The 13,641-nt window shown below is 43.1% G+C and overlaps 1 protein-coding gene across 1 annotated transcript in view; it reads left to right on the top strand.

The window, feature by feature from the left end:
- Positions 1–13,641, top strand: part of AFF2 (ALF transcription elongation factor 2) — a 387,822-nt gene that overhangs the window by 355,482 nt on the left and 18,699 nt on the right. Inside the window, exons 13-17 of the mRNA XM_068963139.1 lie at positions 70–191; positions 4,914–5,136; positions 8,917–9,188; positions 9,765–9,828; positions 12,731–12,867. Of these exons, the coding sequence (XP_068819240.1) occupies positions 70–191; positions 4,914–5,136; positions 8,917–9,188; positions 9,765–9,828; positions 12,731–12,867 (818 nt within the window). The remainder of the gene's footprint in view (positions 1–69; positions 192–4,913; positions 5,137–8,916; positions 9,189–9,764; positions 9,829–12,730; positions 12,868–13,641) is intronic.

Raw genomic sequence — 13,641 nt, forward strand, 5'->3', positions numbered from 1 at the left:
TCATTGTTTTAAAATGTCTGCCTGTTCCATGGATTTCAAACTCTGTGTATTCTTTTTTTCCTGTTAAAGCCGACAGAAGTTGCAGGGAAAATCCCTGAGAAGAAGCAGCGCCTGGAGGAGGCAGCCACCATCTGCCTGCTGCCACCTTGCATCTCACCAGCTCCCCCTCAGAAGCCTCCCAGCACTAAAGAGTGAGTTTGCCCTGATTCTATGATTTGCTGGTTTGGACTCCTAAGAAATCTCCAATGAACCCTTAAGGGTAGGGAGTCCTATCCCAAAAGAATGTTAGGTAAGAAACAGGAGTCATTCAGTTGTGTCCTGACAGCTGTCTCTGCCCCCCAGCCTAACATGGGTGGGAAAAAGGGTGGGCTTCAGGCTGCAAGGTTTGGGTGACCACTTGAGCTTTTTAGCAACATTTCTTTACTCCAACTCAGATGGATGTCCAAAATTGGCCAAGGTGGACTTTTAGCACTGAGTGAAGGGTCAAAGAAAGTAAACCAATTTAAAGAACACCTGCCCCTTGAGCCAAATCACCTCCCTCTGGGCAACTTCCAGTTCTGATAGGGATGAAACCATCTCCCTTGGCCTCAACAGAATGATACAGCAGAGGCTTCCTCTTTGCTGTCAAATCATAGTGCTCACATGAAGCTTGAGGACCAACAACTTCGTCCTAAACTCCTCAGAGGCCAAGGGAATGACATGTCTGGGGAGGCCAGGGACATGAGCTGTCTAGGAGTGCCCCACACCCCCAGGCAGTTCTGTGCTGGGAAAAGCCAGCTTGGGGTGGACAAATTAATGCCGATCAGCTGGCAGCTCTTCTCCTGTCTATCTCTTTGCAGAAGGTGCCAGAGTCAGGCAGGAGGCTTCCTTATCCCCTGCTCACTTATAGGACCCCAGCCTTCCCTACCAAGCATGGTGACAAGAGTTCTTCTGTCTTTCACACGTCACTTCCCTAACAATCTAGTGGGTAGCTATTCCCTTCTCCAGGGGATCTTCCCAACCCAGGAATCAAACTCAAGTCTCCCACGTTGCAAGTGGATTCTTTATTGTCTGAACCACCAGAGAAGCCCTCCCTAACAAACATGTCAGCTCCTGGAACTATTCTGTTTGGATAATTATTGTCATAAATTCACTCAGCATTAGAGGTAACTTCCATCAATGACCAGTTTTAGAACCTATTAGCAGCCCAAAGTGGAGAGGCAATCTGGCTAACTGCTGCTAACAATGGATTTCACAGATTACTGTTTAACATCAGTGACAGGGCATCAGTCTGCCATAGATAAGACGTTGGAAATAAGTTATCAGTTTACATTTGTTTGGATCCTTGTTTAGAGATGAAAGGTAAGAAAAGATCAATGACCACTAGATCTGCTTCATAAACTAAGGAGATTTGGTCATGGGCTGCCAGGATCTGCCAGCCCAGATTTGGTCCTGGGCTGCTGTCTCCCTGAGGACCCATAGCTCTTTGTAACATGCATTTGTATTCCCCAATATAATTTGATATGAAATATCCCCAAAGAATTGATGCTTTTGAACTGTGGTGTTGGAGAAGACTCCTGAGAGTCCCTAAGACTGCAAGGAGATCCAACCAGTTCATTCTAAAGGAGATCAGCCCTGGGTGCTCTCTGGAAGGAATGGTGCTAAAGCTGAAACTCCAGTACTTTGGCCACCTCATGCGAAGAGTTGACTCATTGGAAAAGTCTCTGATGCTGGGAGGGATTGGGGACAGGAGAAAAAGGGGACGACAGAGGATGAGATGGCTGGATGGCATCACCAACTTGGTGGACGTGAGTCTGAGTGAACTCTGGGAGTTGGTGATGGACAGGGAGGCCTGGCATGCTGCGATTCATGGGGTCACAAAGAGTCAGACACGACTGAGCGACTGAACTGAACTGAACTGATCCCTTCAGATACTTGGAGTTCTCAGAACTAGACACTCTTCTAGTAGAGCAAGCCAGCCCTCTTATTGAGGAGGTACCACCACTACAAGGATGCCATTTTAGGTTCTTCCTTGGAAAGTAGGAGGGCCCTGGAAGAATGGTGTTTAACCATTGGGAAAGAAGCCTATTTCCCTGCTTCTAGGCATGGTAGTGGGCTTCCCTGGTGGCTCAGACAGTATAGAATCCATCTGCAATGCAGAAAACCCCTATTTGTTTGATTCCTCAGTTAGGAAGACCCCCTGGAGAAGGGATAGGCTACCCACTCCAGTATTTTGGGGCCTCCCTGGTGGCTCAGTGGTAAAGAATCCACCAGCAATGAGGGACACCTGGGTTCAGAATCCCTGGTTAAGAAGATCCCCTGGAGGAGGGCATGGCAACACACTCTAGTGTTCTTGCCTGGAGAATCCCCATGGATGGAGGAGCCGGACAGGCTATAACCCATGGGGTGGCAAAGAGTTGGACAGGACTAAGTGGCTAATCACAGCACAGGACAGATATGGTGGTACCTCCTCAGTTCCCAGGCTCTCATCTCTTTGGGCCAGGCCGCCAAAAGGCACAAGGAAGAGCTAGAGGGCCGTGGGATATTGCCACACCATCAGTCCCCATTGCAAGCCTGCTTCAATGACCCAGTAATCCCTCTCATTCCCCATTTCATAGAAGAGAGATGATCGAGTATTAGGCAAATGTTTAATTCAAACTTGTTCTCATAAAATGGTGTTTCACCTCATGGTCCGTATGATCTTTCTGTCTAGGAGCACAATGTTTACCTAATAGCCTTTACCATTCAGGAAGGACCTGAATTGGGTTCTTATATGGAAAAATTTCGAGAGTTGAGGGAGAAGGAAACCAGGACAGGCCTTTTGGAGCTCTTCTCCTTGGAGCCCTCTCCTTGAGTTTTCTCTGCTCCTTGGTGCTTTGTTGACCCTTCAGATTAAATCCTTGGAAATTTCCATGACACAAAATTCACTTTTCATAATGAGCGCTTTAAACCTAGCGAAGGATGCTACACCAGCCTGACAACTGGGGTTTCCCATCATCCACTAGAAGGGCCCTGATGCGTTCCTTTTCCCTTCTTTGGAGTTTGAACCATCATAAGGGCCTCTGAGGCATGAAAGGGGATACTCTTTTTCCCTTCTGTCCTCTTCTGGCCTATACAAAAGATGCTCTTATAGTAAGAAGTCGTAATGGACAGAGTAGTCCCCAGAAAATACCCCCTGGGTATCTTTCACCCAGGAAGTTATTAAAGGCCTCATGGTTCCAGGTCACTATCATACAGAAGGAAAGGGGGCCAGGTGACAGTGGCCACTGCACCAAGTGTACTGTACTGTGTATGATGTACTGTGTACAGTGGCAGATGGGAAGACCTAGCCCAGTGACTATGGCCAGTGGCAGGTTGACTGCCTCTAGGGAACAGCTCTTCCCATTGCAACCCCCATCCCCTTCTCCAGCAGCTCAAGTAGGCCAGGAGTGGTCAAGTGGTCATAGGTAAGGAACCAGTCACTCCCATAGATGCCACAGCAAAACCTGACTCCTTTCCATGTAAATTCTCCAAAGTGCAATTCCTCTGTAATGATTATACTCAGTGTGGTCTGATGTTGCTGGAGCATCTTTGTGGACAAGCATCCTAACCTGTATTTTCACCATTATTTTCATCAGACTTCACCATTATGTTAAAACGGTTCCCCATGTCAAAGCAATTTTAAAAATCCACTGCCAAATGCTTTGTAATTAATTTTAATCCATTAAAGACATTAATGACAGAAACAGTGAATTTTCTAAAAATTTGGCTGCCTGACAGAAATTGACATAGGACTGTGTTTATGAAACAGAAGACAGAGAAGATAGCAAATGTTATTACAACTGGCAAATTTGGGCAACACAGCAGAAGTGGAATGAGGGGATTGCATTGGTGTCTACCATTTCAGGAATCAAAACACTTGAGTGCTTGTTCATCTTTGATTTGTTGCTTTGAGATATTGTAAATCTATATTTCTAGACACTGACTGAAATTGACCAAGAGGAAAACATAAATTCTTGTTGACTTAATTTGCTATTGAAAATTGTAGTCAATAATCATGAAAAGTAAATGGCTGCACAGGGCAATATTAGTTGTCTAAGAAAAGATTAAAACTCAAGTAATCTTCATTGATTACTTGAAGACAGTAACTAAAATAAAAATCCATGGCCCAATTACCATGTTAAGCAGATAGCATAAGGTTTTAGTTGTTCTGTTTTATTTGAAGTCTCAGTTTACTTGATGATGCCCGTTTAATGGGCAGATAAATCAGTTTGAAAGCATGGGAGCACTTCTAGGACCACATATGTTTTGTGGCAAAATGACAAAATATTTTTCAAATGGAGTTTTGTAATGCGGGGTACATCAGTACTTCAGTATAACAACAAGGTCAGGGGCTCATTATGCCTCCAGTAAAACAGTTGGAATATACAATTTCCAGTATGTCCCAGAAGTATTTAGTGCATTATTTATTTCTGGGTAATGTCTAAGTACTGTATTTCTTAAGAAAATATCCTTCCACTAATTGTTTATTGTACCATTTATTGTGTGACTGTGCAGTTAAATCCTAGGGCAGAATAAGTAGGAACCATCCTAAAAAATAATGGGATTAAAGTCTGCATTGGATTTTCCATAAAAATCTAATTAACAGTAATCTTGAAAGGTTGCAAATATCACACTGGGGCAACACACCATTAGACATTTCCATTTATCATGGAGTTCTGTTTCAAAGACCTGTGCTTATTCTTAGATTTTTGCATTTATCTCTGGCTCAATCTCTAGGGAGGGCCACCTCTCTATAGACATCTATGTGTCTACGCATTTTCTATATACTCTTCATCCCAGGTAAATGACCATCAACCAACATATTACTTTAGCTAAACGTAGCAGCATCATGCAAAAGATCAGAATAAAGAGAGACAGAGTTTTCTGACACCCTGTACTTTTTGTTTACACAGAAATAATTCATCCAGGAGAGCAAATAGAAGAAAAGAAGAAAAGCTGTTTCCCCCTCCACTTTCCCCACTGCCAGAGGACCCTCCACGTCGCAGGAACATCAGCGGCAATAATGGTCCCTTCAGTCGAGACAAAACCATCCCTATGATTGGACAGATTACCTCGACCAAACCTAAGAGGAATGAAGGCAAATTCTGCGCTACTTTCAAAGGGATATCTGTAAACGTAAGCATCATAGAAGGAATCTTCTCATTGTCAAGTAGAAACAAGTTGACCTAGCTTATCTAAGTCAACTTGATCTCATGGAAATGTTGCAGAGGGGTGGAAGGAAGGGGCAGAGAGAAAATATTAATATAAGTGTGTGTGTACACAAATACACAAACTCTCCGATTCTTGAGCAACTGAACTGAACTGAACTGAAGCCCGACTAAAGGATTATCCTGTCCTTTGGATTTTCTGCACTGCTGCCTGATTAGCATAAATGATTGAGAATTTGTATCACTTTTCACATCCATACACAATGTCTTTTTATCTGCCCCAGGTATATGTACATGAACCGTGGAAACCATGAGTGATAGTGTCACTAATGAATGTTAGTGGCAAATCTATCTGCCTTTTCGTGTAAATGCATGTATATGCAAATACATATGCACTTGATCCTTCAGTTCAGTCGCTCAGGCATATCCAACTCTTTGCGACCCCGTGGACTGCAGCACACCAGGCCTCCCTGTCCATCACCAACTCCCGGAGTTTACTCAAACTCACGTCCATTGAGTCAGTGATGCCATCCAATCATCTCATCCTCTGTCGTCCCCTTCTCCTCTCGCCTTCAATCTTTCCCAGCATCAGGGTCTTTTCAAATGAGTCAGCTCTTCACATCAGGTGGCCAAAGTATTGTAGTTTCAGCTTCAACATCAGTCCTTCCAATGAACATTCAGGACTGATTTCCTTTAGGATGGACTTGTTGGATCTCCTTGCAGTTCAAGATCCTTTATGTAATATAAAAAGCAAACGAGTGAAAATCAATGAGTTTTCAAATGTCTAGCACCAATCCAGCAGCCCCTGAACCAAAAGTACCCATTTAACACTTCATGAAAAGCCATGAGGCCTCTGAGCTTTAAGGACCACAATTTATGGTCCTCCATCATCTGAGATAACTAGATGACATACATACCTAGGTAAATATTATTGGTGATATAAGGAAATGGCTCTATTATAAAGTTGTCATTTTCCAAATAAAATTTGTATGTGTGCCCAGATTATATTTGCATTCACATTTAAAGATGCTGAGTTACACTGTTAGGAATGAAGCCATCTATTCTAAGCAATAATTACAAAATCAGTTCTATTTTTCATACTGAACATAATTAATGTGATAGACTTCAACTGAGGCTTTTTCTACTGCAAGCTTTTGGAGGACACATGCCCTACCTATCTAGGCAGTTCTCTTCATATAGCACCTAGTACATGGTCACAAATAATTAGGTGCTTAATATGGATGTTCTTATGACAATGGTAATAAAAGGATCTGCAAAGGCATTTCTGAAAGCTCTCAAAACTACTGGGAAAATCTGATAAATATGATTGCATTTGCACCTAGAAAACCTAGAAATGGATCATTTTCTTAAGGAAATCACTAGCATTCTCCATGATATGACTTAATACTCCTTACGTCTTCTTTGGCCATGGCCTGCAATCTGAGAGACTGTGGAAATTAAGAGACTTACTTGAAACATAGTGCTAACACTGTAACAGATCTGTTCAGTGACCTTGAGCAAATTATGACACCTCTCTGAGTCCATGAAATGAGTAGATTTGACTAGGTGATCTGTATAGCTTCTTCCAGTTCCAAAAGTGTTTTCCATTTTGCACTCTTAGAGTCTTCTCTGTTTCATGTAACCATGAAGTCCTGTTTATTGATTCAGTGGATGGGTGAGGGTCAACAGAGGACATATTTATATGACTTAGATGACTTTGGCTGAACGCAGTCATTTCTGGTCAGATATGCCAGGACTGACATCAGTGCCATATGTGTGGTAGACGTGGTGTTTCAAGGTTCTTGTCACCTATCTTGGTCATAGACACACGTGGCTCTGTCTCTGGGACTGGCCTGCTGTTTGGTCTAGGCCGTCACACATTGGCAATAGAAGCATTGAGCTGGCTTAGGAGTTCAGAAAGCTCTGAGTTTTTATGTGTTTGGATTGAATAAAATCTGGGATGGACTTGAAACAATTTTCTCCACATCCATCATAACCACTTTTAAATGTGCAGTCTCTCAGCACAGTTATCATAATGAGCTCATCATGGTGAGAATTTTTGATAATTTGGAGATTTGGGATAAAGTGGAAAAGATGAGACTTTCATGGATATAAGAAATGTTCACATTTGACTTTTAGCTGAAAAGTGACCCTTTTAATTAAGGCAGGTAGGCCTGCAGTCAGCAAATCACTGAGCACACTGCAGTGGGGTGATGGGACAGGGTGTGTTGGGGAGTGTGTGTCACAAATCAGAGATGGCTCCAGCGCTGAAAGGGCTCTCACTCTAAGGTGAACAATGAAACATGCTCGATGAACTTAGATACAAAATAGCTGCTGATTGGCGTCTTAGGGGAGGCTTGAGACACATCCTTCCCGTCTCCATGTCTGTACTGTGGTGTCCGACTCTTTGTGACCTCAGGAACTGTAGCCCACCAGGAGCCTGTGTCCATGGGATTTCCCAGGCAAGAATACTGGAGTGGGTTGATATTTCCTTCTTCAAAAGGACCCATCTATAAAGGGACAAGAAAGGTTTAAAGCACTTCTAGCCATAGACATAGGCAGTTTTCCTGAGAAGGCATTTGTTGATCTGGGTTGAGCTGAGAGTATTAAGAAAGATAAGGAGGGTTTAGAAATGAAGGGAAGTGGTTAAACAGTGTGCGGTTTAAATTCACAGTGGAATCTTACCCAGTCTTAAAAAGGAAGGAAATTCTGCCATGTGCTACAGCCTTGAACTTTGAGGATGTCATGCTAGATGAAATCAGCCAGTCACAGAAAAACAGTGTATGATTCCATTTGCACATGGTAACTCAAGGAGCCAGATTTTCAAAGACAGAAATTAGAAGGGTGATTGCCAGGGGCTGGGGAGATGGGGATGGAGAGTTATGGTCTAATGGGCACAAAGTTACAGCTTTGCAACTTCAGAGTCCTGGAGATTGGTTGGAGGACAATGTAAATGTGCTTAACACTACTGAACTGGATATTTTAGAATGGTTGAGATGGTAGATTGGATATTATGTGTATTTTACCTCTATTTTAAAAATGAAAAATACAATACACTATAGCAAGGTGAAAGAAAGTAACGAGGAGGAGGCTTTTTCTACCCTAAGGCTTCAAGGGAACCAAAGCAGGATAGTGGAGAAATCACAATGAGTTCAGTGTGGTGACAGGTTCGTGGAAGGGAGCTGGGAAGGTTGAAGCCAGATCTGAAGCCATGAGAGCCTGCCCTTTGAGGTGTCAGAGGAGGAAGGGACAGATTTAAGAGACACTGGAGAGAGGGAGTGAATAGGACTTTGTAATGGATTGTGTGAGGGTAATGGAGAGGGAGAAATATGAGATGAAATCGAGCAGTGGTTTTCAAAAAGAGTTTCAGGAGCATGATCATGTTTTGAAATAATTTACAGAACTTCAATATCTAAATATGATTAAAGCAGAGCAGCTCAGATGGAAAGCATGGTGGGAAGAACCATGGTTTATTTGTTCATGGCCCAGGGATGACTGGTTTCCTGCACTAGATCTGGCATTTTGCAGAGTAACAAGAGGCTTGGTGTTTGGTGTCATCATAGAACAAAAGCTGGTGAGTGCCAGAGTGCATGACATATACCAGGATCACCTGTGTACCCTCAAGCCATGTGCATTGTTTTCTTTTCTCTCACCTTGTTTCCTAGGGTGATTGACATGCAAAGCATTTATGAAAAGATGCTCTAAAAATCTGAACCTAATGGAAACTCTTTGTCCTCCTTTTTCCCAGGAGGGAGACACTCCAAAAAAGGCAGCCCCTGGCACTGTCAGCAACACTTCTATCGCCTCTGCCACTGCTACTGCCATTGTCACCAGCACTGCCACAGCCACTGCCACAGCCACTACGACAACCACTACCACAACCATTTCCACCATCACCTCCGCCATCACTACTGGCCTCATGGACAGCAGTCACCTGGAGATGACATCGTGGGCGGCCCTGCCCCTTCTGTCCACCAGCACCACCAATGTCCGGAGACCCAAGCTCACTTTTGATGACTCGTATGTTGTCCCCAGATTCTCTGGACCCAGTTGGGGAGCAGCAAATGGGGGTGGGGGTAGTATGGCTTTTCGAGCACCATGCATGTGTCACCTGAAATAAGACCTTAGCTGCAGCTATGCAGCTCCTATAGCCTTAAAAGTATATTCCTCCTCCTCACATACATCCTTATCCCCACCTAGAAATGTCATTGGCTGATTTTAAACATGGAGCTCTGTTACTGTTTCCAAAGGCAGGTGCTGAATCCTAGGTTGCTTGGTCCTCCTTGCTTACCCGTGTCCTCAGGTAGAACTGTGTGCCAACAAAGAGAATTACAGCTAGATTCTGTTGGATCTGTTTGGGCAACTTGAGTGGTTGGGGTTGGAGGATATGGGTATTTATCCCAATGGGCCATTAGGAACCAATCTCACTCACTGGATTATTTCAAGCTTGGTTATTATATGCATGACAAGCATCCATCAGCCCTGTTCAAGGCATTGTATAAGAATGGATTTATAGCCCCCCAAAGTATGACAATTCAGTCTTTTAATGAAAAGATGAAACATTGCTTTCTGAATGAGCTCATTTCATTTGTTTAGGGTTCACAATGCTGATTATTACATGCAAGAGGCTAAGAAGCTGAAGCACAAAGCTGATGCACTGGTAGGTCTCCTTATTGCTGCTCCGACATAGAACTGGTTAATTCCTTAGCACCGCAAGGAATTAAAGGAATTAAAGTCCCCAAGTTCTTCGTGCCCTATTGCCCTGCCATTCTTGGTTTTCCCACTCTTCTTCCCCTTGTTCCAACTTCAGAGGTGCCGAGGCTTATGCTACCTTTCAATTGAATTTGAAGTGACTTTTGAAACTGCCCTGGAGAAGGTGGGTGCTCCCATGGTTTCTGGTGAACTCCAAACTGGTGTAGACAGGGAGAGAGTTGCTGAGAGCTGGTTAAGTGCCTCAAACACTGGCTTTGGGAAACTCAGGTCTGTAGAAAAAACTTGACTGCTTGCTACATTAGATAACCTAGGGCCCTGCACAGAGAAAGTATGTTCTGGTTTCTGGATTTCCCAGGACACTTGGCCCTGCTGCCTCCAAGGGTGATGGGTACCTAGACCAGGAGAAACCAGGCACAGAGAGCTATTTGATTGACTGAGCTACCTAACAGAGGGTCTCAATCGTGTGTGTTACAGTCACTTGGGGAGCTTTAAAATAGCCCTCATGCTCAGGCCACACCCCAGAGAAATGGAATCAGAATTTCCAAGACTGGGACCAGATGTGGATGTCAAAACTCCCAGGTGATTCCCAAGTGCAGCCAATGTTGAGAACCACTGCCATAGAGAAGACCCTGAATTCAGAATCCCCACCTTTGACTAAAGCTGGCATAATTTGAGATGTCAGTTCAACTCCATTGGGTTTAAAATAATCATATCCTCCATCATTGCCTTGTGTCCAGCCAGGACTTAGCTGACCCGTGCTGCTTGCCTCTGAGAGGGCTATAATGAAGGACCACAATGGTCCCTGCACCATCACTTGTGAATGGCCACCATCCACTGCCCTCTCAAGGGCCACAGTATATAAGGAGATAATTGGTATATCTTTAGTATTAAAATTTCAATGGGATGTGTGAAAAAAATGTCTAAAAAACTCACTGAGTGGTAGGGGAGGGAAGAGGGAATGATAATAGGGTGGGGGAAGGTTGAGCAATACTCATTTAGAAGATGTCTTTGCCAGGCTTACGTCTATACCAGAGTTAGACACTTCTTCGGAGTTCAAGCCCCTCAGCTATAAATAAGGAAACCAAGGCCCAGAAGTGGGTGTGACTCAGCCACTCATTGGCACTATGGCCCAGATAGTTGTCTCTCTGGACTTCAGTTTTTCCGTTTGGAAAAAGAGAGATTTGGACCAGGTGGTTTTTAAGGATCCTTCCAGCTATGGGTCTGTGAATGAAAAGTCAGTTTCAAAAATCAGGATGTAGATTTCCTGATTTCCAGATTTCCTGTAGATTTCCTTAATTTCCACAGGAGAGAACCAATCAGAGTTGGATGACCTGAGGAAGTTATCTTGCCTCCTGAGGAAGGCAAGAGAAGAAGGAGATAACTTACATATATACACAAAGGTTTTCATAAAATCAGTTTCAATTGGGCTGAAACTGATGTTTTTCCACAACAGCTTACAGAAAGGAAAGCACCAAATTCCTGCAGTACATAAAAGGGGAAGAACATTTATTGTAAAAAGAGTCATTTACAGCAAGAGATTCTGCAAGACTTGTAACTCATCATTTTATAGTTGTACTTAATCTTTTGCTAGAGACAGCTACTCTGCTGTTTTGAGAATTGAAACCTTCACAGTTGCATAGACAATATTTTGATAAAAAGTATATAAGAAAATTAAAATAGGTCAATCTGCATTCTATTGGTTCTTTCACATAAAATTCCATATTAGTGAAATTCTTCCATCCAGCTATCAAAAATTGAAAATGTTAAATACTGTTATAAAATACTCACTATAAAACTGTCATATATAATATTCATTACACATAAAAAAGAAATCAGTATGTCTAAGTCAGTTTAATCGTGACCATTATCAGGGCTAAAACCTTTTGCAATAAAATTTTACTAAACTAAAATATTTAGTAGTGCTATATTTGGGAGATTTCTGACTCACTATTTCAGACCATCATTTACAGTGAAAGTGATGTGATTATTGTCACCAGTCACACTGCAGCTTCCCATTTTTCATGACAATAGCATCCATTTGTTACTCTTCTCCTGGGGATGGGGTTGACATGCTATGCTAGAGTTCCAAGCAAAGACTAGATGCGTTAGTTGTCCAGGAAGCTTGTAAAAAGTGGAGTTTCAATGCAAACTTTGTCTAGACCAGTGATCCACAACCTTTTTGGCACCAGGGACCAGTTTCCTGGAAGACAATTTTTCGCACGGACTGGAATGGGGCGGCGGGGGGAGGGGATGGTTTCAGGATGATTCAAGCACATTTCATTGATTGTGCACTTTATGTCCATTACTGTTACATCAGCTCCACCTCAGATCATCAGGCATTAGATCCTGGAGGTTGGGGATCCCTGTTCTAAGGACATTACGATGACCAGTCTAGTAAATGTGGTCAATAGAAACTAGTCGAGGCAGTGATTTGAATTCTGCTCCACCAAAAAGATAACAAAAATAGGAATACCACAAAGACATGATACCTTGCTACAGTTTTCTCCTCTCATCCAGCCTCCATGTCATGACAACAGAACCTGAAATAAGTTACATCCTTGTTAGGACAAATTCCTAATTGCCCCCACCATATCTCAACCTTGGCACGATTGGGCCAGGCACTTCTCCACAGTGGGAGCTGTCCTGGGCATTGCAGATGTTTAGCAGCATCTCCAGCCTCTGTCCACTAGATGCCTCCCATCGCTAGTGGGGACAATCAAAGAGGTCTCCAGACATTGCCAAATGTTCCCTGGGGGAGGGGTGTGAAGTTTCCCAGGGTTGAGCACCACTGCTTTCGATGAAGGAGAGAAGAGGAACTGTCATGTTGATGAGTCTTCTTCCTGTTCCAGTTTGAGAAATTTGGCAAAGCCGTGAATTACGCGGATGCAGCCCTTTCCTTCACTGAATGTGGCAACGCGATGGAGAGAGACCCTCTGGAAGCCAAGTCTCCATACACCATGTACTCCGAAACTGTGGAACTCCTCAGGTTCATGCTTTTCTGCTGCCTTCTTCTTAAGCTCTCTCCACTCATAATTAGAAGCTGCTATGTTTTTGAAAAATATCTTTTCCACCTAGTAATGATTCATTCAAGGCACCTTCTTCTCAGAAGTCATCATAATTAGTTCTTGCCATTTGATTCACGTCATGGGAAACTTATAACTGATGGACACTGCTTTTTATCAGTTATCCCCTTCAGAGGTTCTAATGTGAGTGTTATAACTTGTGATATTCATAAAATGGAAAGGTAATGGGTGGAAATAAAGGATCATCATTTCATGGTGTCGAGCGGGCCCTTGTCTTTTCAAAGCAGTTTCATAATTCACAGAAAGCAATCTTGTTGGGATTTCTGCTATAAATCATGTTTTCTAAGAGTTTCTGCCTCTGTTATGAAAAAGAGAGGGACAACATCAGGGGTGAAATAAACTTTCCAGGCATCTAGAATTTGAGGGACAGTCAAGCTGGTAGCAGGGGAGCCTAGAAGAGGCTGATGCTAGGGAATGGTGTATTAACAGCACAGATTATTGGTTTCATTTGCATTTTGAATGAAATTTTCTGGACTGTTGGTCTTGGTGCAGTGGAGTTTGTGGGTAATCAAAAAATTCCTGTAAGAAGGGAAAGGAGAAGAAATGATATGCATTTGAGTGCCTTCCTGTAACCTTCAGGTATTTGTGAAAAGAATTTCATCCACCTCTGAATAGTGGATAAGCACTCACCCTCATTTGCTGGATGGACGGCATCGTGGTTTTTGACTGAGCAGTTC

This window comes from Capricornis sumatraensis, chromosome X (assembly GCF_032405125.1).
Source record: "Capricornis sumatraensis isolate serow.1 chromosome X, serow.2, whole genome shotgun sequence".
NCBI classification, from domain to species: Eukaryota; Metazoa; Chordata; class Mammalia; order Artiodactyla; family Bovidae; genus Capricornis; species Capricornis sumatraensis.